The following is a 23,057-nucleotide window of genomic DNA, read 5'->3' as shown; positions in this document are numbered from 1 at the left end:
TTTATAAGGGATCTCGACCAGTAGCTCAAATCAACAATTTCCAAGTCTTCTGTCTCCAACGCCCTGCTCTGAAAGACGCCCGAAAGTGCTGCTACAAGTTTACGACGACTCGAAGCTCCGAGATTCTATTCTTGTCGTCGGTATAATTAGTTTTTGCATTTACTTGTACTTCATCTTGTAATCCTTTTATCGAGCTTATAGTTGTTTCCCACGCAAAGCGATCAAGGATCGCGGGCCTTCGAGTAGGAGTCGATCAAGGCTCCGAACGAAGTAAAAATCTCTTGCGTCTTTGTATGTTTGTTTTTATTCCACTGCATTAACTCTTACGCTTTTTACGATTCCGATAATCGAACGAAATAGCCGCGAGCGCTATTCACCCCCCCCCTCTAGCGCTTCTCTATCCAACAGGAGTCTCCGTCGGTCGGCCCTCCTGCAATCATACTTATTTCTCCCCGGGAAGCATTGTTCCTGTTTTCCTCTTCTCGAGCGGATGACCTGTTGCACTCGACTGGGATCCTAGAGGGATCGGGTTCCTCCCTTCGCTGATGGCGATGGCGCTCGAGCTCCCTTCTTTCTTCCTCCCGCCACTCGATCGAGCGACAACGATCTCGTCGGTCAGGCAATGGGGAGTGACGGCGATATCTTCTGGGGGACGGTCGACCGATGATTGGCGTCACTCCTTGGCAGTCCCATGTGTTGTGCGTCGCCGACTTGTGGAATGAACAAAACATAGGCATCCATACCTTGCCCTTCGACGCCCTGGGCTGACCGGACGCCACATGCTGTACGGCATGTGCCCTGGTCTCCTGGTATGACCGTGCTCCCTCAGCCCTCGGCCCCTTGGGTGGCAGATGGCTGCTAGCCAGTCGACGCTCGATCGGCGTCAAATGCTCAGTCGACGCCTCCTTTCTCCATGTCATCTGGACTTCCTCCACGTTGATGTACTCGTTTGCCTTCTTGAGCGCGTGGACGAAGTCTCTGGGCAGCTTCCGGATGAGTGATCCGAAGAAATCTCCCTCGGCGAGCCCTTGGGTGAAAGCATTCATCATGGTCTCAGACGAGACTGAGGGGATGTCCATGACCACTTGGTTGAAGCGTTGAATGTACGCTCGGAGCGTTTTCTTGGGCCTTTATTTCAGGGCAAAAAGGTTGACACTTGTCTTCTGGTAGTGTCGGCTACTGGCGAAGTAGTGCTGGAAGGTGGCTCGGAAGTCTTTGAAGCTTCATATCAAGTCGTCCGAGAGTCTTCTAAATCAGCGCTGCGCAGATCCGGAGAGAGTCATGAGAAAGACTCTACACTTCACTCCGTCCATGTACTGGTGCAGCGTAGCCTCATTGTCGAACTGATCCAGATGATCATCTGGGTCGGTCGATTCGTTGTACGCCCCGATCGCCAACGGGGTGTAGTGCTGAGGCAGAGGGTCTTGTATGATCTCCTCTGAGAACTGCCTATTGATCTGTTCGTGAGACATGACGCTTCGGGGCGTTTTTCCTTTTCGCGCATCCCAAACAAGTGCATCGTCGGAAGATGATCCCTGCTCTTGATGTGCTTGGGCTATCTCCAAGGGGGTTTGGAACAGAGCTCGATGGAAGGGGATCGGCGCGGGCGGCGCTTCCTCTTGGGTGTCGGTCGACCTTCGATTCTGCCCTCATACGGAGAGTTGCTCCACTCGGTCTTCTTGCCCCGCTCACCTATCGACCGTCGATGTTGCAAGTTGCGGCGTTAGCCGATCGACTAGCGCTTGTTGTTGTTGTTGTTGCTCTATCATTTTTTATGCTCGTGCCTGCACGAGCATTTCCAACTCCTCTTGAGTGAGTGTCACGGTGGTTAGTTGTCCAACGTCTTCCATCCTCTCGACTCGGATTCAGGTGACATTCCCATAGACGACGCCAAATATGATCCTGTCCGTAAGTCGAAGAGATGGATGCTGGGGACGTGGTGCTCTTACTGACCTTCGGTGAACTTCGCTCCTGCTTGCAACACAAGCAGCATCAGTGCCAAGCCAGGAAAGGGGTCCTCGACGACGACCCTCCGACACTCAAGTCAGTCTCCAGCGAAGCAAGAAGAAACGAGAAGAAGCAAGAATTGTAGCGCAACGGTAGAAATCGCGAGAAAAGCATACCTCTGACGATGCTTGGACCCCTTTTATATAGAGCCCCGGAAGCGCATGTGCATGCTTCCCAAAACGAGCACGCATCTCAAAGCTTCCCTTGAAAAGATGTGTCAGTAAAGTATCCCTGACACAGTACCTTAACGGTAGGGATGGCAATTTTCCCCACGGGTTTGGGGCCCCGTGGGGAAAACTCGAAATAGGGATGGGGATCCTCGATTTTTCGGGGAATGGACGGGTTAGGGCGGATATGGGAATACTATCTCCATTCCCGAACCCGCCCCGAATATTATTATTATTAATATTAATAAATAATACTATGTTTTTTAAAAAAAATATTAATAATAGTGTTAATATTTAATAATAATATTATTATTATTGATATTAATATTAATATTATCGTTAATAATAATTATTAAATAATAATAATAATATAAATTAAATTTGGAAATGAGGCGGGGATGGGGACGGGGATAGGGATTTGATCCCCGTGGGTTCGGGTTCGGGGAATCCCCGAACCTGAAAAAATGAAAACGGGGCGGGGATGAGACTGGCAAACCCGCCCCCGCCCCGCCCCATTGCCATCCCTACTTAACGGGTCGAGCATATCTCTGAAGTGACAGTGGAAGCTTTCGTCGTACGATCCTTTGTCTGAACATGCCGTCTATCAACGACACTAGCTCCCAAAAAGATGTCGAAGGATATCTCGCTATAATGTCTGTTGCTTGGCCGAGCGGAATGACCGCTCGACCGGAGTTTTGTTATCCTTGCGTTGTCTGCTATCACACCGAGCGAGATAGCCGCTCGGCCGAGAGTCCGCTATCCAAGTATCGCCTGTTACCGGGCCGAGCGGGAAGGCCGGTCGGCCGAGAGCCCACTGTCCATATGCTTGATTGACGGGTCGAGCGAGATAGCCGCTCAGTGAGTAGTTCACTGTATGCATACTCAGCTGATGTTTTTGTCTGCTGCTAGTCCGAGTGGAGTAACCGTTCGGCTCGACTTCTGCACGTCCTTTGAACGTCAGTCTAATTACTCCCTGTGTCGAAGACGATGGATCGATGTTTAATCCCCGATCGACCTATGACTCACCCGATCGGCCAACACCATCCAACCTCCACTATGATAGTAGGATGAACCCTATCCTAATCACCACATCGATCATAAATTATAAAGTTTATTCAACCTTAGCCGAGTGGCTTTTCTAAACATGGGGCATGGGATAATTTAAAACTATATTTACATCTATCAAGAATCAAATCATAGTTCATTGATAACAATTCCTGCGAAGTACAATACGGCTACATGCGAAGTACAATACGGCTACATCCGCGAGTGCATGTCTTGCCTAAATCACAACGAAAGAAAAGGTTAATATTAGAGCATCAGATGAAAGACAACAGAGCAGCAGTCGCTGGTTGAAGATTTTTAGGCTTCCGGCTCTCTGTTAGGCCAACAGGCCGATCTTGCTTCCCAGTAACAACGCCCTTGCCTAGACCAGCCAACGGCCTAGTAGGCTGAGGCCATATCCTCCGTTAGCGGTGTCAACAATCTGAGCCATCCATGACTTTAAATGAATTATGAATAAGCGATATTCATAAATAAAAATTATGAATAATTGAGGAACAATATTTACTAATAAAATTTATAAATCGTGTTCACCAATAAATTTTTATCAATATGATAAATAAAAAAAAATAATGATAAATAAATTTTTATTATCAAACTTAATAATTAATTAAATAATTTTTAAAAATAAAAAATTCAAATAATTAAATAATTTTGAATTAAAAACTTGATAGCATTTAATCTTAAGTCTGGAACCGAACACAAGTTCATTTGAAAAAACCAAGTCAAACAAACTTAACTCATTTACCATTCAATCCTCTCTACCTTTTTACATTAAAATAAAATCTTAGTTCTTAGTTTTTTAAGAACGTCACGTACCATCCAACACTTATCGAACTGTTTAGAAAACTTTGGTGAATGGTCTTGTGCGATTGTTTAATTTGGACCCAGAAAATTAAAACATATGCTTGTTCAGGATTGATTTTTTTTTAAAAAAAAAATAATAAGTATATATATATATTGCAGATTCGTTATCGCATCGAGGGCACCTGGATTGAATCCAGATGTCCTAGGTTAAATCCAAGCACCCTTATTCAATGAGAATATTTTTTTATTTTTTGTTTCCTTTTTAGATATATTATATATATTTATGGTTTAAAATTTAGGATTTAGGATTTAGGAGTTGGATTATAATGGATTTAAGTCAATAAAATTTTCTCTCTAAGGTTCAGACTTCTCTCGTGGAGTATATTATATGTATTTAGGATTTAGGGGTTGAGTTATAATAAATTTATATTTTACTCCTTTGGATTATAGTATTTTTTTTAATAGATGCTGATTTAAAAAAAAATAAAATAAATCTAGACGTCTAAATTCAATACCAACCTCTAGCACGCAGACTGATTCTTAAATCGATTGAATCAACTAAAGGCACCTATAATGAAATGTTAAATGAGCATTATAATACACATTTAACATCCCTCTCTATTATAAATAGATATTACAATATTCACTCATAAGAGAGAGAAAAAGAGAAGGATGTTCATCTCTCATTTTTTTAAGCGGTAGTAATTTGATTTTAAAATTATTTTTTAAAAGTAAGATTATTATTAAAAAATAATAATAATAATTTAAATATTTTAAAATATATTTATTTAATATGATATAATTTAAGATAATTGAGTGGACTATGAGATAGATAAATAATAAATGTTAATGTTAAAAGAAATGTGAGTAAAAGAGATATATTGTTATAATGAGTATGTAATAGTAAATTTTTATTTTTTTTTTTGATGAGATGATGAATATTATAATGAAAGTAAGTTATGGATGCTCTATTTAATATTAAAAGATTGACAAAATCGATGCCACGTCCCTCCCATTCTTTCAACTTCGTTCTAGTCACATGACATCATAGCAAACGTAATACCAATCAACTTGTTTACCTTCATTTTGCTTCAACTTAAGATAAAAATATTAATGTTTATCTTCGTCAACACCATTAAAGGACGGAATAAATTATTGAATCCACACCGCACTCCATTAATTATCTAACCAAAGATTTGTGAAATTTTGATTTTATCTTCCAAAACTTTTAATGTATTTTTCAATTTTTTTTCTTACTAGTTTAAATATTAGAGTTTTCTTATGATTTATAAAATAAAAAATATTAAAGTAATCTAAGAATTTTATCGAATCTTGGAAGGTATTTTAAACGCTACCCTCGATTTAAGGTCACGTGGGCAACAGATATTTTATTAAAAATAAGAAAATGTAATTTTCTTAAAAGATTTATTTTTTTTCTTCTGACAACATTCTTTATATATACTAGTGTGATCGTGCACACGCATTGCATATATAATATAATAACATATAAATTGCATTGCGCATATAATATAATAATATATAAATTATTTGGGTTAGATAAGATTTATCAGACTCATACAATAGTGACGCTAGAAAATCCCAGTAACGAAATTCTCTATGTAAAAAATTATTTTAATTTAATATTATACTGATCTTAGTAAAAAAATCTAAGAAAAATATATTTTTTAACATCGTCGGCCTAATATATTTATAGAAGTTTCTTTGATCGTAATATTATCAATTCTAAGACATGGGACTAAAAAGAACTATATTTTTTTTATATAAAATAACCAGATAAAGTTAATGATGAAAAAAATTCATAATAATACGCTGTAGCTGAGTCTCGAAATCTAGATCACTTATTATTTCGCTTGTGAAATTACTAATAAATTTTAAAATTTTTTTTAGTATAAATAAAAAAAAAAGATATTAACGTAAATATATTTTATGCTTCGTTAAAGTTGATTAGTAAAGGAGGAAATTTCTTAATAAAATAGTAAGAAATAGTAAGATATAATGGTGGGTAACAAGCTCTGTACGATTAAAGCTCTCTAACAACGTAACGCCAGCCCAACTAACAAAATGCGGACTCTGACGAGCGATTGATGCTACGATCGCTTAATTTTGAAGGGACGCATCGCCATTAATGTGAAGCTGGTCGTAGTCCACGGCGAAGAAGCTCGGAGGAGGCGAGCACAGAACTCCACTCAAACCCGCTGCGCCCTCAAATGAGGGGATTTGGTTAGCGTGATCCATCTCCGACGACGTATAAAGAAACCGGTCGAGAGCGGACCATGATCCGCCGGCGACTCCGCCGTAGCTTTCGATGCCGGCCGCAGGCTCCTCCGCTTGAACTATTTCATGCCCGGCGCAGTCCTCGTCGGGTATCAGCCACGGAAGGGGAGTCGGACTCTGCAGCGCGGCCGGAAGCTTCGTGACTTCGCTCGCCGTCGACGTCGACTCTTCCATGCAGGACCTGCCTGTGTAGTGGAGTATCCGGCGCAGTCCGCCGTCGCAGTTCACGACGTCGAAGCTCTTCTGCTGGCAGCTGCTGCTGGCGACGACGTTCTTCTTCTTGAACGCCCTGCATACTACCCAACAGTCTTCTTGATTTGCCGCCACTTCTCCAGCCAATCCAGTCGTCGCCTGATCAATTAATCAACAAGGACAACAAGATTAATTCTGTATTCTCTTAATTAATTTTGGTAAAATGCTAGCTGATTGTGTATTTACGGCGTCGTACGTTGATTAAGTCATCGTCGAGTCTGTATTCATGCATGATCCATTCGGACTTCTGGCCGCGGGGAGCGCGGCCTCTGTAGAACACCAACGTCTTCCTCATCCCGATCTGTCCGACGCCCGCGTAGATGACCTTGTCTCGGCCGGTGGCCTTCCAAAACCCGGCCGCCGTGGCTCGGTTGGTTCGCGTCCCGGTCGGGTACTTCTTGTCCTTGTGGCTGAAGAAGTACCAGTCGTTCTGCGGCGTTGTTCCGATCTTGCATTCCTCTAAAATGTTCATTTATTCATCAAATTAATCAAGCTTTAGATGCACGATGCCTCAATCTATACATACATATATATATATAAATGCATACCTTGAATGTCCCATGGCTCGAGCTTGTTGAGGTCGACGTCGCAGATGACATCGGGGTCGATCTTCTCGCACGCCACCTTCTTTCTCAAGTAGTAATTCAGGAGCTCTTCCTCTGTGGGATGGAAGCGGAAGCCCGGCGGCACCCACGACTGCCCATTCACTGTGATGCTCATCTTCAGCAACTAATTAAATTTTGTTAGGACTGGTGGAGCACAGCTGCACAGGAGAGTGCATACATATATATATATATGGGCATGAATTAGCAATACTCCTTGCCCCCGCGGGCTGGATCAACCGGTTAAGGCGTGGCATCCTTGCACAATGAGTCGTAGGGTCGAAGGTCCACGGACGCGCACTGGATAAATAATCTGGGCTGACTGTGTTAAATTCCGGAGACACCACGCTTTATCCGGGCCAGCATTCACCGCTGATTTACCTCCTTTTAGGATCCCTGTGGGGCCAGGCCTAGGGGGCCGCTGGGCGGTGAATTAGCAATACTCCATATCTTGGTCACTAGTATAGCTGGTTTACTTTGTGGTTGGAGGTGGGGGTTAGTTTACAAAGAAGAAGCCAAGCCACCCACCGCCCCTGCCCAACCTGTGCATACAACGATCGCGCACGTGCAAGTGCGCGCAGCAGGGCAAGCTCAAGAAAGTGTGGCAACATCTGAAAGGCATGACAGCTGACCTTATAATCTCCACGAAAAGCACAAACGAAACTACCAGCAAAATTAGGGGCATGAGGAAGAATAAGATCCCATCGTAATCATCTACAGCTGCTCCGGTGCCACAACAACTACCGCAACAACTACGACAAGAACGGCAATGGCAATCAACAACAGCAGCCGGAGAGTAGCTAGCCACAGAAACGAGAAAAGGCGTTCTAGAAAGAGAGACCAAGGAGATGATGGATTGATGGGGAGTTCGGAGGAACAGCGTTTTCGGGGTGTCCACTGGTATGCGTTGATATATGGGGCAAGATCAGGTGATAACAAACACACTTGATTATTTCACGTAAGTACATGCCCATCGAGTTTGTGTGTATATGGCTATGGCTAGTATTACACTTTCTTGTTGATTGATTGCATGTGCCAACCAATTTGTCCCAAAATTATTTGGCAGGTCGGCTTGTAGAGGTAGACGCACGAGGCAAAAATATTGTTAGCAAAGGCATAAGTCATTTTTTTTAATCAAGAACGTGTTTCTAGATGATCTGCTACGCTCATGCCCATGTTTGCAAAATCGTCATCAAATCAAAGGTTTCAATAATCCGGAACACGTTAGTTTTAGTTAGTTTTTTGGTAATAATATTTTGTTATTTATTTTCTCCCAAATGATTAGTTTTTAGATGCATATTGCCTGATATTATGTGGTATTAATAGATATTTAGAAAATTATTTTTGATATTCATGTTAGAATCAAAGATTTCAATACCTCCTACTACGCTGCTTTATTGGCACTTAAATTGAATCATCTTGTGAAAAAAGTAACATTCTTTAGGTTAAATGTGATTATTATTATTGTGTTAGTAGAAATTTTATAATTTTTTATTTTGTGATATAAAAATAGAAATATTATTTTTATTGTAATCGAATGGTAGTTAAATTACTAGTTAATTTAAATTTATACATATAATACTATCATATGTGTCAAGGGTTAATGATTTATATCTAAATGACCTTTTTAGACTTTTTAAAATTATTAATCATGTACTATAAAATTTCAAGAGTTTTTGATAGGATGACATAATTCTACGATCTAATTCTGATCGTTCTAATCTTGACCCTTACAATTCTGTAATTTACATAATTCTCAAGCTTCGCAATATTCGGCTTGTTAGCTCGTGAACATGTTCGTTAAGCTCATTAAACGACTTTAAATAAAAAAATAATAGTTTTGATATTGAATTTATAAATTTTATACTTTACTTATGAAAAATATAGACAAATATCTTAAATTTATTTATTAGAATAAAATTATAAATTTTAATAATAATATTATAATTTTCTCTAAATATATAATTTATTTTTTAATGAATATTTAAATTTATGATTTATATTTATTAAGCTCGTTTAGACTCGATAAAAGCTCGAATAAGTTCATGAGCCATGAAGATATTCGTTAAATAAAGCTCGAGCTCAGCTCGATTATAAACGAACCAAGCTCAAACATTTAAGAGTTCGGTTTGGCTCGGCTCGAATATTACATCCCAGTAAACTATGGTTCATACAATGGCTTAATTACCCCCTTCTAAGGGAAATAGGCAAAAAAAAAAAAAAAAAAAAAAAACTTTCAAATACTGGACCATTGTTAATGAAATTATTGCTTAAAAAGTTCCACATCATAAAATACGGAAGTTAATCAACCAACCTGATGGGAACATCATCCGTAACCAGTAGTTTTTCCAGAAATTCTATGCCTCCCAAGAAAAATCTGCAGTAGTGAAAAAAATAGCAAGGTTCAGCAACTTCATTCCACTTGTAAATGGGATGTAAACAAGAAAAAAAAATGGAGGGTAAATTTAATGATGAAGCTGTTTTATATAATCATTAAGACAGCTTGAAAAGGAAAAAAAAACGTAAATAAAAGATACAATGTCACATATCTAGATTTAACAATTAAGATGCGATTAGCCTATTACTGAACCAAGTCAATCAAGAAAAAAATCCTTTTGCTAAACAGATATTTGGACATTAATATATGACAAAGCAAGATTCAAGCATAGATAGCAAAAGCAAATGAATATTTGACGTATCCAAACTATGCGGACGACCTACTTGTATGGAAGAGCCATTAAAAATTTCTGTTTTTAGTTTTCACTTTTTAGAACACTAAAAAAATCATTAAAACTGGGGAAAAAATTATTTGCTGCATCATTCACATCAAATAATTTTTTTAAAATTACTTTTAAATTTTATTTTCTAAAAAACAATAAATATAAACAAAAAGTGAGAGAAAAACAGTGAAGACAAGAGGAAAAGAACAAATAGCAGGAATATGTGATAAATCAAATTGGAGATGCATCTTACAGTCCAATCATATGAACATAAAAAAATTGAAACTTAAAACGCAAGCAATTAGGTGAGAATAGCATCATAGCCGATCTTCTTGCTAAGTATAATCCCAAGAAAAATTTCCTATTCTAGATAATATCATATTCATGCCAAGTTCTGTCTAGCCAATGTAACTTCAGACCCATGGTATACCATCTCCTATGAAGTAACTTGCAATGCAGCAGAGAGACTCCTACGAACTCCTAAACAAAGCGATGTTAGGATAAAACCTAGATATGTGAGACAGGTCGAACAACTAAGCTTACTTTTGGATATGCATACATACACAACCACTAAAAACTATAGCAAACAATGTTTTCACAATACAACAACTAACCCTTTGTCCTACTAAGTGGGGTCAGCTGACTTTTTCACGAGAATCTGCAGGATAAAACTTAGACAAAAAAAAATTGGTACTTGAATTAGGAGACCAATATCCAATATGAATTGGATCTAGATGTCTGACACCATATTTTATAAAACTATTTACATGTGGTTCATAAGAGTGCAATGCAACTATTTTGGCAGAGAGTAATAGTGGGGTATTGGGCATCCGAAGACTGCATTTTCATGAGCATCTGACCATTCATTCCCTTCCCATTCTCACATTGTATCATCAACTATATTAAATTCATAATTTCAGCTATATAAACATGAGAATTTAGCTAGAAAATGAGATTTCTCCTTGTAAAGGTTTTGTTTTTTGTACGCTCCGTGAAAGACTAGCATGACAAAAGACTACTGATTAAAATCTTGAGCCACGTCAACCAATAGGAGTGAATTTTTCTATTCCTTCCGCTGATCAATAGGCAAGATGCTTACTAAAACTCCACGTATACAAATGGAACTTAATGGCTGCTTTCATTACGAGAAGCTCTGAGTTTCTCAATCTTTTGCCAAAGACTTAAAGCAAGAAGCTTTGTGCCTCTGGATCACTCAACCCAGTCTTCAGTGTTAACACAATCTTTTGCTGATGTCCTCCATGAGAAGAAGTGAATTGTTCGCCACTAGTAGCTCTGCATTGTTCATTCTTCATCACAAGAAGCTCTACGTTGGCTCCTCCTCCATGTTGAAACCTAGTTAAGTTTCCTCCTCTAGCATTGACTCGCTAGGGAGATTCGAGACATGTTGCAACTCATGTTTCTCTAACATCAAAAATGCCTACTCCCCTTCTTCCTTCTCCCCCTCTTTGAGGTCGGACAGGATAGTGATTATCCGGAATTGAGAAGAAGACAAGAAGAGAAACCATTGAAAATGAAGAGAAACTCGTCGTTCTCTAGGTTTTACCAAAAAAGGAAAATTTTATTAAAAATAGAGGATAATCCCTCAAACAACTAAACAAACGCTTATATAGAAAAACCCTAACTCATAAATTCCCGTATAACAAAAATACTCTAAATACCATAAAAAACAAAAAATACTAAAAATAGAAAAAAGATGTTTGGATCCTCCGAAAATGTTCTAAATGGTATTTTTTTTGCACGAAACTTGGTAGTTACGGTTCCCCGTATCAAATATATCTCTCTAAATTCTACACGCGTGAGAGCAAATGAGTAAAAAGTTGACTCGTTGAAAATTGGGTACTCCTATGTTTGCCCTGCATCACTCTTCTTGTCTTTCCCCTCCCCTTCCTTGATGGACATCATTGACATAAAGCAATTTTGTTGTGACTAGGAGCCGAAACTCCAATTTGGAATGAGATTTTAAACTTTGCAGAAGAGTTTAATTGCTTTCCAAAATTTTAAACTTCATGAGAACATGAAGAGAGCAAATTTGAAGGTGCAGTGTCTCTATATCACATTTTACTTGTTTACCGAGTAGTCAATTAAATTTTCATACAGTTGCCTATTATGACATTAATCATGACCAAAAAGATAAGGATTCTAGATTATTTCAGACATGAAATGTTATATCTTTTAAAAAAATTTAAAAAATAAGGGTGCATTTGAAATTTTTTTAAAAAATTTAGACCTTTTTGCAAAAGTACGATTAAAGGGATGCATAAATGGTGAAGATGATTAGACAAATTAGTTGTTGACAACTCAGAGTAGCTAGAAAAGCAATGCAAATAAAAGACGTAGAGAACTAGAGTTCTTCAAAGAGATCACGTATTTCTTCGTGTATCGCCTATTAAGGGCGTAAAGAGATTTGGTGTTAAAGGCAAAGTTAGTACCTAGATGTATTGGACCCTTTCAGATTCTTGACCGATGGCTTATAGGCTTGCTCTACCACGTCCACTAGCAAGAGGAGTTCATGATGTGTTTCATGTATCGATGTTGCGGAGATGTGTTTTCCTATCCATCTCATGTGCTAGAAAGTTTGATGGCACCTTTTACCTAGATACTACTTGTGAGAAACATCCACTCTGTATCTTGCAGCACAAAGAGCATTTGCTTCGTGTTTTAAACATGACCTTCGAGTCTTTCTGTGTGTTCGTGGGCTTCGTCCCTGACTAATAAAATGATAAACAAATTATATCATAAAGTTTAGCACTACCCTCCAAAAGGAGTTACGCTAACATTGATATTAATTAACAAAATAATAGATATGATATTTATATTTAGAGTTTTTGACTTTACGTTTTGAAAGAAGTGCATTACCCTTGACATTAAATTGTTAAGATAATAAATGTATTACTTACATTATTGAGCTTCGGCTTTCCTCATTAAGAGTTGTGTGATTATTTGTAGTATAGAGCAGTTGGCTCCGTTCTCAAAGAGGACTTTTGAGTCTTTTCGCACATTCATAGGCGTCGATCAAATTAATATGATTTTCTTTCCTCATAAGGTGGATTGCAGGTTGTTCACCCTATTTTTATGTGAGGCACCTCATGAGATGGATTGTGGGTCGTTCATCCTATATTTTATATGTGAGACACTCTTCGGATAGATTGCAGGTCGTTTACCCTATATATATGTGTTTGTATATGTGCATTCATATGATCATGTATTTCATATTGGGTGGATTGCGAGGTCGTTCACCCCATGTACATACAATACATCTCTTTCGGGTGGATTGCTGGTCATTCACCCAATCTATGTATGTATAGGTGCATACATATGATACGTTGTCGTCATGAGTAGATTGCAGGTTGTTCACTCTCCTATACAATACATCCTTCTCGAGTGGGTTGTAGGTCGCTCACCTCGATATTTTTATTTATACATAATGTGTTCGTATTAAGTGGATTGCAGGTCATTCATCTTTATTTATATGGTACCTCCTTGATGAATATATTACATATGTGATTCACCAACTTAATAAAGTATATTGAGTTGTCGGATAAAATAAGACCATAATATGGGTAATGTTGAAAAATGAGAAATTAAGGATAACTAACGAAATCAACTAAGAAGAGAATCAAAGACGAATAAAAAAGGGCAGTCCGGTTCACGAAGCTCCCGCTATGCGGGGTCCCGGGGAAGGATTCATTGTACGCAGTCTTACCCTGCTTTTTTGCAAGAGGCTATTTCCAGGATTCGAACCCGTGACCTTTTGATTACAAAGTAACAACTTTACCGTTGCGTCAAGGCTCCCCTTCAGAATCAAAGACAAATGATATGGAAATATAATTTGTAAATCATGTTGCTCTCTTTGATTATATTTTCATGCACGTCTTCTTATCTCCACTTTGTAATTTGTACTCACTCTCTTTTTTTCTTTGGCCTTTAGGTTAGTGCTATAACATTAGTAGAGTTACTTCAGAGGTATGCATGTAGTTTAGTTAGTTTTTTTTTTTCTATATTTTGCTCTAATATTATTACAATTCATGTACAGAAAGTGAAGTTAATGTCATGGCAAGCCTAGCTCATACAAGGCATGACATGAAAACTTGTCGAGCATAATTAAAGTAGGGTACATTGATGAATTTTCCAAGGAGGTCTCTAGATGGGTCTTTTTATTTGTCATCAGAAACAGATCTATTCAAGGGCTATACTGGGCTATAGCCCAGCCCTACCAACCCAAAAAAAAACAAGTGTAATATGACATATCTAATTTCGACTCGCTCCCATCTCCCACACGTGTGTGTCATTCGATCACTGATGCCACCGCAAAGGCACACCGTCCGACATCAGAGTGACTCCTCTGCATCGGCACCGCCGCACCGGTCCTCACAGCATATGCGCATCTGATATCTCTCGGAGGACAGACAACTGGAGTTTGGACAGGTAACCCTAAATGGCTAAATCCCTAACTATTTTCTCCTTCTCCTTTCTACTGTATGTTCGCAATCGCATCCTGACTTCGTTGTCGTGGCCACCGTTGAGTAGCCAAAGCATGTCGTGGCTTGCCGGCTTCACTACCAAAGCATTGCGTATTGGCGTGATGGCGTTGGTCACGTTGCCGTGTTGGTTTTGGCATTTTGCCAAAGCCAACTTCACAAATCACATTATTGGTGAAAGTGAAATGACGTTGCCGTGTTGATTTATAATTTGTTTTTTTTATGGATTGTCATTACTCATTATTTTACATAAAATCATATTACAATAACACTATTTGACTATTTGATTTTATCAATATTTTTCAATTGGCTTTAGCTTTTAGCATATTATTTTAGAATAAGATAATAATTTACATTTTATCTCAAGCTATTTCCCTACCTAATTCATTGTACTTTGAGCCATTAGTGAACTATTACTTGTTTATTTATTTAGGGATTTAATTTGAACTATTTCAAGATGGAACATTAATCTGCTACAAAGAAAGGAAAGACATTAATATCATCTTTCTTTAAAAAGAGAAATCGTGAAACTAGTGAAAGCACTTCAATTCCTACTACAATGGAAAATCAATCTAGTGAAAGTCTTTTCATTCCTAGTGTCCAAATTCCTTTAATTTCTTCTCCTAGTGAAGACCATCAATCATCCTCTGCTTGTATTGAACGAGATCCGGGAAAAAGAAAACAAATATATGAATATTATGTTAATATACAAGATAAGATAAGGCGTTCATATCTAAGGATGAGGCCTTATCAATCAGATATGTTGGAGTATCCGGCTACAAAATTTGGAAGTCAAAATCATCGATTTCAGAAATTTCATTAGTTGGAGTATTTGCCTTCAACAAACAAGGCGTATTATTTTTATTGTTTTCTTTTTCTGAATTATATTAATTCATCTAATATCTCAGCACTAGTCAATGAAGGATTTGATAATTGGAAAAGGGTAAACCAAGGAAAAACATATGCATTTCTTGCCCATATTGGTTCTACAGCTTCTTCACCTCATACTATGTGTGAGAGAAGAGCTGAAAATTTGATGTCAGCATATTGATAATGTGATGCATGTTCAAGCTAAAGAGGAAAAGGAGAAAAATCGTATGCATTTGAGGACCTCAATTGTCACTATTCGATGGCTAGCACTTCAAGGTTGTGCCTTTAGAGGTAACGATGAATCTCTCTATTCATCTAATCATGGGAATTTTCCTAAATTGTTGAAGGCTTTTGCAAAAATGAGTACGGAAATTGATAAAATTATACTTGAGAATGCTTCAAAAAATGCCCAATATATCGCTCCAGAAATTTAGAAAGATATTTTGCATATTATGGCCAATAGAGTACGACAGATGATTTGAGAAGAAGTTGGAGATAAATTCTTCTGTATTCTTGTTGATGAAACACGAGATATATCTAAACGAGAGCAAATGATCATTATCTTGATGTTTGTGAACAATCATGGGATTTTGACAAAAAGATTTTTTGCCATCAAAAGTGTTAGTGACAATACCTCATTAAATCTGGAAAAAAAAATATCAAATGTTTTTGTTCATCATGACCTATAAGTTAAGAAAATCAGAGGCCAAAGATATGCTAATGCTAACAATATGCGTGGCGCGTGGAATGGACTCCCGGCATTATGTCTCAAAGATGGTCTTTATGCATACTATGTCTACTGTATTGCTCATCGACTACAACTAACATTGGTTTCTGCTGCTAAGGATGTCAGTGTTACTTGAGAATTCTTTCCTCATTTGGACAATATTGTCAATATTGTTACTTCTTCTATTAAGTGCATTGCTGAGTTACATACTGCACAAAGAAATGAAATCGAACATTGGCAATTAGAAAACTTGATTATAGAAGTGGGGCCAATCAGATTGGTAATTTGCCGCAAGCAGGAGCCACTCGTTGGAGTTCTCACTATGACTTAGTAAAAAGCCTGATAGGTAAGTACGATGCATCTTGCAAAGTTTTTGAAGTTCTTAGTGACTATTCTCCAAATGGAAGAGCTAAGGCTGAAGTTCGGGGAATTTATATAAACATGGCAAGCTTTGAATTTGTGTTCATTTTGCACTTAATGCATAAAATTATGAGAACAACAAATACTCTAATTCTTCAAAGAAAATCTCAAGACATTTTGACTTCTATTACATTTGTCTCTACTACTAAAATCATCGTTCAAGAACTTAGAGAATGCGGGTGGGAAGAATTTCTTCATGAAGTGAAAGTTTTTTGTTCGAGAAATGATATTGATGTGCCTGACCTTAATTGCCTATATAAGATCAGTCATTCTCGTCAGCAAACTATAGTTGAGCATCATTACCACTTTGATATTTTTAATGTAGCAATAGATTTTATCCTGATGGAATTAAATACTCAGTTCAATGAGTCATCAGTGGGACTTCTTTCTCTTAGTATGGCTGTAGATCTTAAAAATCCATTTGACTCAATTAACAGTGATGATATTTGCAAACTTGCAAAGAAGTTTTATCCTAAAGATTTCACAAATCAAGACATCATTACTTTAGAATATGAATTGATACATTATAAACTTGATGTGATGCAAAATTTGAAGGTTTCTACACTTGTTGAATTGTGTCAGCAATTGACTGAGTCAAAGGTTTACATTATGTTGACTAGATTGATTCATCTCGTTTTGATGTTACCTGTTTCTACTACCACTACTGAGCGAGCCTTTTCAGTAATGAAGCATGTGAAGATGGTACTTCGCAATAACATGGAGGATGATTTTCTTGAAGATTGTTTGACACTCTATATTGAATGAGATTTAGCTAAGGATATAGATATCGGTTCTATTATAGATGAATTTTATGTTTCAAAATCTCGTAAGGCACAACTTTGTTGAACAGTATAATGTAATAACTTTTTTTTATTATATATCTATATAATTTATTACATTAAGTTTAAGGCTTCAAAGCCCCCCCCCCCTAACTCTAATTCATGGATCCGTCCCTGTTTGTCTCTTGTCCTTCTTATATCTTTAAACTAAACATGTAACATAGTTCTTATGATACTGAAGATCCTACATATTAGATTATATACCAGTGAATCTAGCACAAATAAATTCTAAAATGTAAAAGGTTGGTATCTTCAAAAATTGAGATATGTATTAGCATTGGAGATAAGCCTAATAATTCATCACATGATCACAAAACCTTATTAAAACGGAGAAAAAATGAATGCGTTGTGTCAAAACAAGCAATTCATACACAAACCCATCTTTCTAAGTTGCAAAACCATTGTCCTAATTGTTAGAAACACAATGGTGCAATCAAGTAGAAACATTGATGCAAATCACGGACTACCTTCCTGAAACGTCAAACTAAACTCGGTTATCTTGAAAACCCTAACACTCTATTCCAAACATCTGTTAATGAAACTGTAGGAAAATCATTCCTTTATAACACTTTAAAAAAGTGCAAGCCAGATTGTAATCAAAACTAACAATTGAAACGCTAACGAAAGACAATTGAGGTTTGTCTAGGATACAAATACGGATCTCAGAGAGAATAAGTAAACATGCTGAAAAAAAGCCAAATCCCAACCAAGACGAATTGATCATGAAAAATGAATGAATAAATAAATCAATCAATAATAAACAGAAGAAATGCCCGAAAGAAGATCCAGGAATCACCTCGTTCAAACGCCGACACAGACAGAGGGATCATTTAGCGACCATTCGGAGGATGAAGTCTTCGTAGCATATGATGCCGGCGGAGCCGACCTCGACCTCTCGGACCCACTCATCAAACTCGTTGGGATCTAGCTTCTAGCCGATGCTAGTGAGGACATGGCGGAGATCCGATACGGCGACCTCGCCGGTGGAACTTTTGTCAAGGACACGGAAAGCGTCGCGCAGTTGGCCGTCGAATGGCTCGGGGCGGAGGTATTTTTGCATCAGTTAGAGGAACCGGGGTAATTCGATGGGGGCGGTGAGGCCCTCGGTGGCGGCGATGTCCTTGAGCGGGGCCTGCGTGGGGTTGCCGTCCAGGGAGCGCATCAAAATGCCCAGCTCCGACGCTGCGATCCGGCCGTCCTGGTCCGCGTTCAACAGATTGAACGCCTCCTTCATCGACACCACTTGCTGCTCCGTCAGATCCTCCTTTACCATCGCTGCTGCTTTTTTTCTCGCTATTTTTCTGCGCACCCTCTTTACCTACCCCGCCGTTGGTGGCCTTTGCAGAGAACGAAGCGAAACACGGGAAGGCGGAAAAGGGCGAGATTGTAATAATGTTATAAATACTAAAAAAAAAAATCATCACGTACATTTTACAAAATGCCTCTATAGTTTAAAATAATTGGCAGAAAATCAAAAGAGCATTTTTCTTATTCCAGAAATCTGTAATTACATAGCACTCGCATATGATCTGATTCAAGCACCAATAACTTTATCCGCATAAGCTGAGCAATCCTCCTCAACTTCTTGGTCAAAAACCTCAGCCTTGTACACATACAGCTTACTGACGCAGAGGAAGAAGAGGAAGTTGAAGAAACTGAGAAGTAGCAGTAACGCATAGTAGTAATCCAGGTGCGAAGCATTAAGATTGTTCAAAATCCATCCCTTTCGAGCGCCGAATTTCACGGTGATATTAGAGACAGAGGAGAGCAGAACACTGCTGAGAAAATTCCCAATTCCATATGAAGTCAAGGAGTAGGAGGTGCCGAGGCTCTTCATGCTCTCAGGAGCTTGGCTGTAACAGAGATCCATCATCCCAACGATCGTGAAGGAATCAGCTACTCCCACGAGCGCAAACTGCGGAAGCAGCATGAAAATGGTGCGGGGGATTACTTCCTTCCCGCTCTGCACCAGGCCTAGATCCCTCGCAACCCGCAGTCGCCGGTTCTCGGTGAGCGACGCGACCAGCATCGCGACGATATGGAGGAAGAATCCGAAGCCGATCCTCTGCAGCAGGGTGATCCCTCGCGGATTCGCAGTGTACTTTTTCATGATCTTGACGAAGTAGCGGTCGTAGAGGAAAGTGGTCACAATCATGGCTATTGTCACGGACGTGGCGAAGCTGGCCGGAGGGATTTGGAAGTGTTTGCCGATGTGGCGATCGAGGGTGGTGCATTGCTTGACGAAGAGAGTGTGCGTTTGAGCCGCAATGGAGGCCGGAATGAGGGAAGCAATCCATATGGGAAACAGCCGCAACATCTGTTTGGTCTCCTCCACTTCGGTAACCGTGCAGAGCATCCATCGCGTCCTCATCTGACCAACAACTTTTACAGCGGCTTTGTTCAGAAACCTCAAGGAATTCGTGGGAAGGATTCTGAGCTTGTGATGATTCAGTTCATGGAGTTGGACCAAATTCTCAGGGACAGTCACGCTCCATTTTCTGGTGGCGGCCACGAGGACTCGGGCCATTTGAGTGAGCGGACTGCCGTGGACCTTCTTGTGCCTGTAGAAAGGAGTGCCAGCGAGGAAGATTAAGATCGAGAGGAAGAGACCGGCGGTGGGGATGCCGTAGCCGACGGACCAGCCGACGTTGTCTTGGATGAAAACCAGGAAGACGTGGGCGAAGAGGGAGCCGAGGAAGGTGCTCAGGAACCACCAGTTGAAGAAGGAGATCTTGTGAGTTCGTTCTCTGGGGTCGAAGTCGTCGAATTGGTCGGCGCCGATGGTAGCGACGTTGGGCTTGGTTCCACCGGAGCCGAATGCGATAATGTAGAGGGCGGAGAAGAATACGGCCAGCTGCAATGTGGAGGTTGGCTTGCACTCGGCAGTGGCTTCATTGCCATGAACGTTGCAGGGTGGTGGCCTTAGAGACCGGACAGAAACTGCCACCGTCACGAGACACATCCCCTACGTGTTAATTAACTTTGGTGAGTATTCAAACACCTCTGTAAATAATAATGATAAGAAAATCTCTAAACTACCGGCCATGGATCTGAGTGAAAGAGAGAGAATTTCATGATAAGTTTTTTATAATAAAGTAAGGGATTAATTTTTATCCCTCCTACTCTTAGTTAATTTGACGGTCCATTATAAATAATTAATAATAAAGTGGAGAAAAATTTTAAATCTCATTCTTAATTTTGCATGCAGTCCCTTTATCTAAAAAATTTTATTTCCACTCCCTACATGCAAAGTTTCTTTTGCTTCAACTCTCCTCATGTAAATATCAAGACCTAATTGTCCTCAGATTTTTTAGATATAAAAAATCTAAGAATGAGTATAATTCTTCAAAGTCAGTATTTTATACTAGAATGTATATTTTCTATTAAAATTATCTCTCATATTTTTTAGGTATAAAAAATCTAAAAACGAGTATAATTCCTGTTAAATTCAATATTTTACATTAGAATCAAGTATATTTTCTATTAAATTGAGCATGATTTTTTCCTTGCTTAATATAATTTCTCTTAAATTCAGTACCATTTAAACAAAATTTAATATATTTTCATCCAATTGAATATCATTTAAAGAAAATCATGAATATTTTCTATCAAAATTAACTCTCATATTTTTTTAGGTACAAATAGTATAAAAACGAGTATAATTCCTATTAAATTCAGCACTTTAAACTAGAATCGAGTATATTTTCTATTAAATTGAGCATAACTTTTTTCTTAATATAATTCCTCCTAAATTCAGCACTATTTATCATTTAAAGAAAATCTAGTATATTTTTCATCCAATTGAGTATCATTTAAAGAAAATCTAATATATTTTCCATCCAATTAAGATGAAAAAAGAATTGTACTCAATTTGATAAAAAAATATATTAGATTCTAAATTTAATGTACTGAATTTAAGATGAATTATACTGATTTTTGAACTTTTTATACCTAAAAATATCATGAGTAATTAGGTAAATATGTTTGATTAGGGAGTGAAAATAAAGAATTTGGGAAGTGGAGACTGCATGCAAAGTTATATTTGTCAATGGGGATTACATGCAAATTTTCCCTAAAATCAAGCACAATTTTATGTCCGGAAATTTTTATTTAAAAAATTAAAAAAAACGACTGCTTCGAGGTGAAATATTTAATTATAAAATTTAAAATAAGTTAAAAAGTAAATATTTGAATGGCGTGAAAGTGGAATCATAGATATTTAAGAGATACATTTTTTACCGTGGATGCTCTAGGTCTAGCAAATGGAAATTAAGAAGGACAAGTACGATATCCATTTATATTTAGATGGAAATTAAAACTCTCGATAATACAATTGAAACACGAAAGAATCTATTTTATATTATGGTGATTGTCTATATATAAGTGAAGATAGATTAATTATTACCGTAAAATAAAGAGCGGCGGAGATGAGATAGGTCCAGTATCGCCCAAGATATACGTCTGCCACAAAGGCACCAAGAACAGGCATTAAGAACGTAGTCCCGACCCAATAAGTCACATTGTTCGCAGAAGCCACGGTGCCTTGGTGCAGCTCCCTCGTCAAGTATAGAACTAAGTTCGATGCTATCCCGTAGTATGCCATCCTCTCAAAAAATTCATAAACTGCACAGATTTTAAATTAAGGCTCGTCTGTTTCAGAAATGAAAAAAAAAAAAGCTATCGATGTGAAGCAGCATATGCAATATAAAAATGTTTAAGTATAAACGTACCTACAATAAAATAACAAGCAAACCATCCTCCTCTCTCGGATCGTAGAACAGGGTTGCCTTTGAGGTCAACAGAGCCATCCTGAGCGTAATCCTTGTCTGCTGGTACTTTTGGTGATGATGATAAGCCCGCCATTGGTGACCTCCAATGATTTGACTATGGTCGATATGTTGTACAATGTTGTTACCTACAGGCTTCATTATTTATAGATCCTGGATATGGATAGTCATAGCTAATGGGCTATTGAAAACATTGGCAGAGATGATCAATATAATGTATATGCACGGTGGGTACAGTCGATGGCACCACTCAAAAACAAGGGACTAGACAAGATGAGCTGTAACTTCACAGAAAGTGATACATATGAAGATATATAAAATGTTACCTGAAATAAAATAACAAGCAAACGATCGTCCCTTCTTGGATCGCAAGATATTTAGGGTTGCCTTGGAGGTCCACTGAGCCATCCTGAGCGTAATCCTTCTCTGCTGATACTTTTGGTTGGTGATGAAAAACCCTGTTGTTAACCTCGAATAAGTAGGACATGGTCAATATGCTGTATAGTGCTGTTAGCTTCCTGCTTCATTATTTATAGACCTGAATATGGATATTAAGCTATAGCTAAGCTTAATCAGGGGTTGACAAGATCAACACCCTGCCCGCTATTGAAAAAATTGGCAAAGGGGACCAATGATAATATATGTATGCACGTGAGACGAAGTTAGTGGCACCACTCAATTACAAGATGAGTAAAGTAAATTGACTTACACTGGCGATAGCGAATTGCAAGTATAATGGATGAGCTGTAACTCCACATCATCTGTTGATCTGCTGCTGAAACGTTGCCTTCAGTCAACTATGGAATAGCACTAATCACAGTTGTGGTCATATGCTCCTGCTTTCTTCAATGGAATAACGAATATAATAAAGCAAAAGCAATCATCTCACACCATTCATTTTTCTGACACTTGAATTCAAGTCAAATGACAGTACAGTGTAGAACACTAATCGAACAATTCTATAATTATAGATGATAATCGAACAATGCTATAATTATAGATG

The 23,057-nt window shown here is 38.4% G+C and overlaps 2 protein-coding genes and 1 pseudogene across 3 annotated transcripts; all 3 read right to left on the bottom strand.

Moving 5' to 3' along the window:
* Positions 1-6,032: 6,032 nt before the first annotated feature.
* Positions 6,033-8,614, bottom strand: LOC122011471 (NAC domain-containing protein 43-like). The gene is made up of 3 exons (XM_042567865.1): positions 7,139-8,614; positions 6,787-7,049; positions 6,033-6,689 (listed from the first exon to the last, which is right to left on the bottom strand). The coding sequence occupies exons 1-3, from the start codon at positions 7,308-7,310 to the stop codon at positions 6,162-6,164; spliced, it is 963 nt and encodes a 320-aa protein (XP_042423799.1). The 5' UTR covers positions 7,311-8,614; the 3' UTR covers positions 6,033-6,161.
* Positions 8,615-9,227: 613 nt separating this feature from the next.
* On the bottom strand, positions 9,228-18,625 carry LOC122012528 (annotated as a pseudogene).
* Positions 18,626-18,638: 13 nt separating this feature from the next.
* On the bottom strand, positions 18,639-22,675 carry LOC122012526 (protein NRT1/ PTR FAMILY 5.2-like). 2 transcript variants are annotated; one of them, XM_042569090.1, is made up of 4 exons: positions 22,381-22,675; positions 21,998-22,207; positions 21,673-21,890; positions 18,639-20,232 (listed from the first exon to the last, which is right to left on the bottom strand). In XM_042569090.1, exons 2-4 carry the CDS (start codon positions 22,128-22,130, stop codon positions 18,802-18,804), a joined length of 1,782 nt encoding a protein of 593 aa, XP_042425024.1. In that variant the 5' UTR covers positions 22,131-22,207; positions 22,381-22,675; the 3' UTR covers positions 18,639-18,801. The 2 variants fall into 2 exon arrangements, with proteins under 2 accessions (XP_042425024.1, XP_042425022.1); XM_042569088.1 differs by having other exon boundaries at positions 21,998-22,182.
* Positions 22,676-23,057: the final 382 nt, after the last annotated feature.

This window comes from Zingiber officinale, chromosome 8A, assembly GCF_018446385.1.
Source record: "Zingiber officinale cultivar Zhangliang chromosome 8A, Zo_v1.1, whole genome shotgun sequence".
NCBI lineage: Eukaryota > Viridiplantae > Streptophyta > Magnoliopsida > Zingiberales > Zingiberaceae > Zingiber > Zingiber officinale.
The sequence above is the reverse complement of the archived record's forward strand: the minus strand, read 5'-3'. Positions and strand labels throughout refer to the sequence as shown.

Excerpts from the sequence above, each read along its gene's own strand:
- LOC122011471 (XM_042567865.1), bottom strand. The coding sequence starts at position 7,310 with ATGAGCATCACAGTGAATGGGCAGTCGTGGGTGCCGCCGGGCTTCCGC. Across the intron at positions 7,050-7,138 it reads CGAGCCATGGGACATTCAAG|AGGAATGCAAGATCGGAACA; the intron begins GTATGCATTTAT and ends TGAACATTTTAG. Across the intron at positions 6,690-6,786 it reads TCGACGATGACTTAATCAAC|GCGACGACTGGATTGGCTGG; the intron begins GTACGACGCCGT and ends TTAATTGATCAG.
- LOC122012526 (XM_042569090.1), bottom strand. The coding sequence starts at position 22,130 with ATGGCGGGCTTATCATCATCACCAAAAGTACCAGCAGACAAGGATTAC. Across the intron at positions 21,891-21,997 it reads TGCTTGTTATTTTATTGTAG|TTTATGAATTTTTTGAGAGG; the intron begins GTACGTTTATAC and ends AAATCTGTGCAG. Across the intron at positions 20,233-21,672 it reads CCGCCGCTCTTTATTTTACG|GGGATGTGTCTCGTGACGGT; the intron begins GTAATAATTAAT and ends ATTAACACGTAG.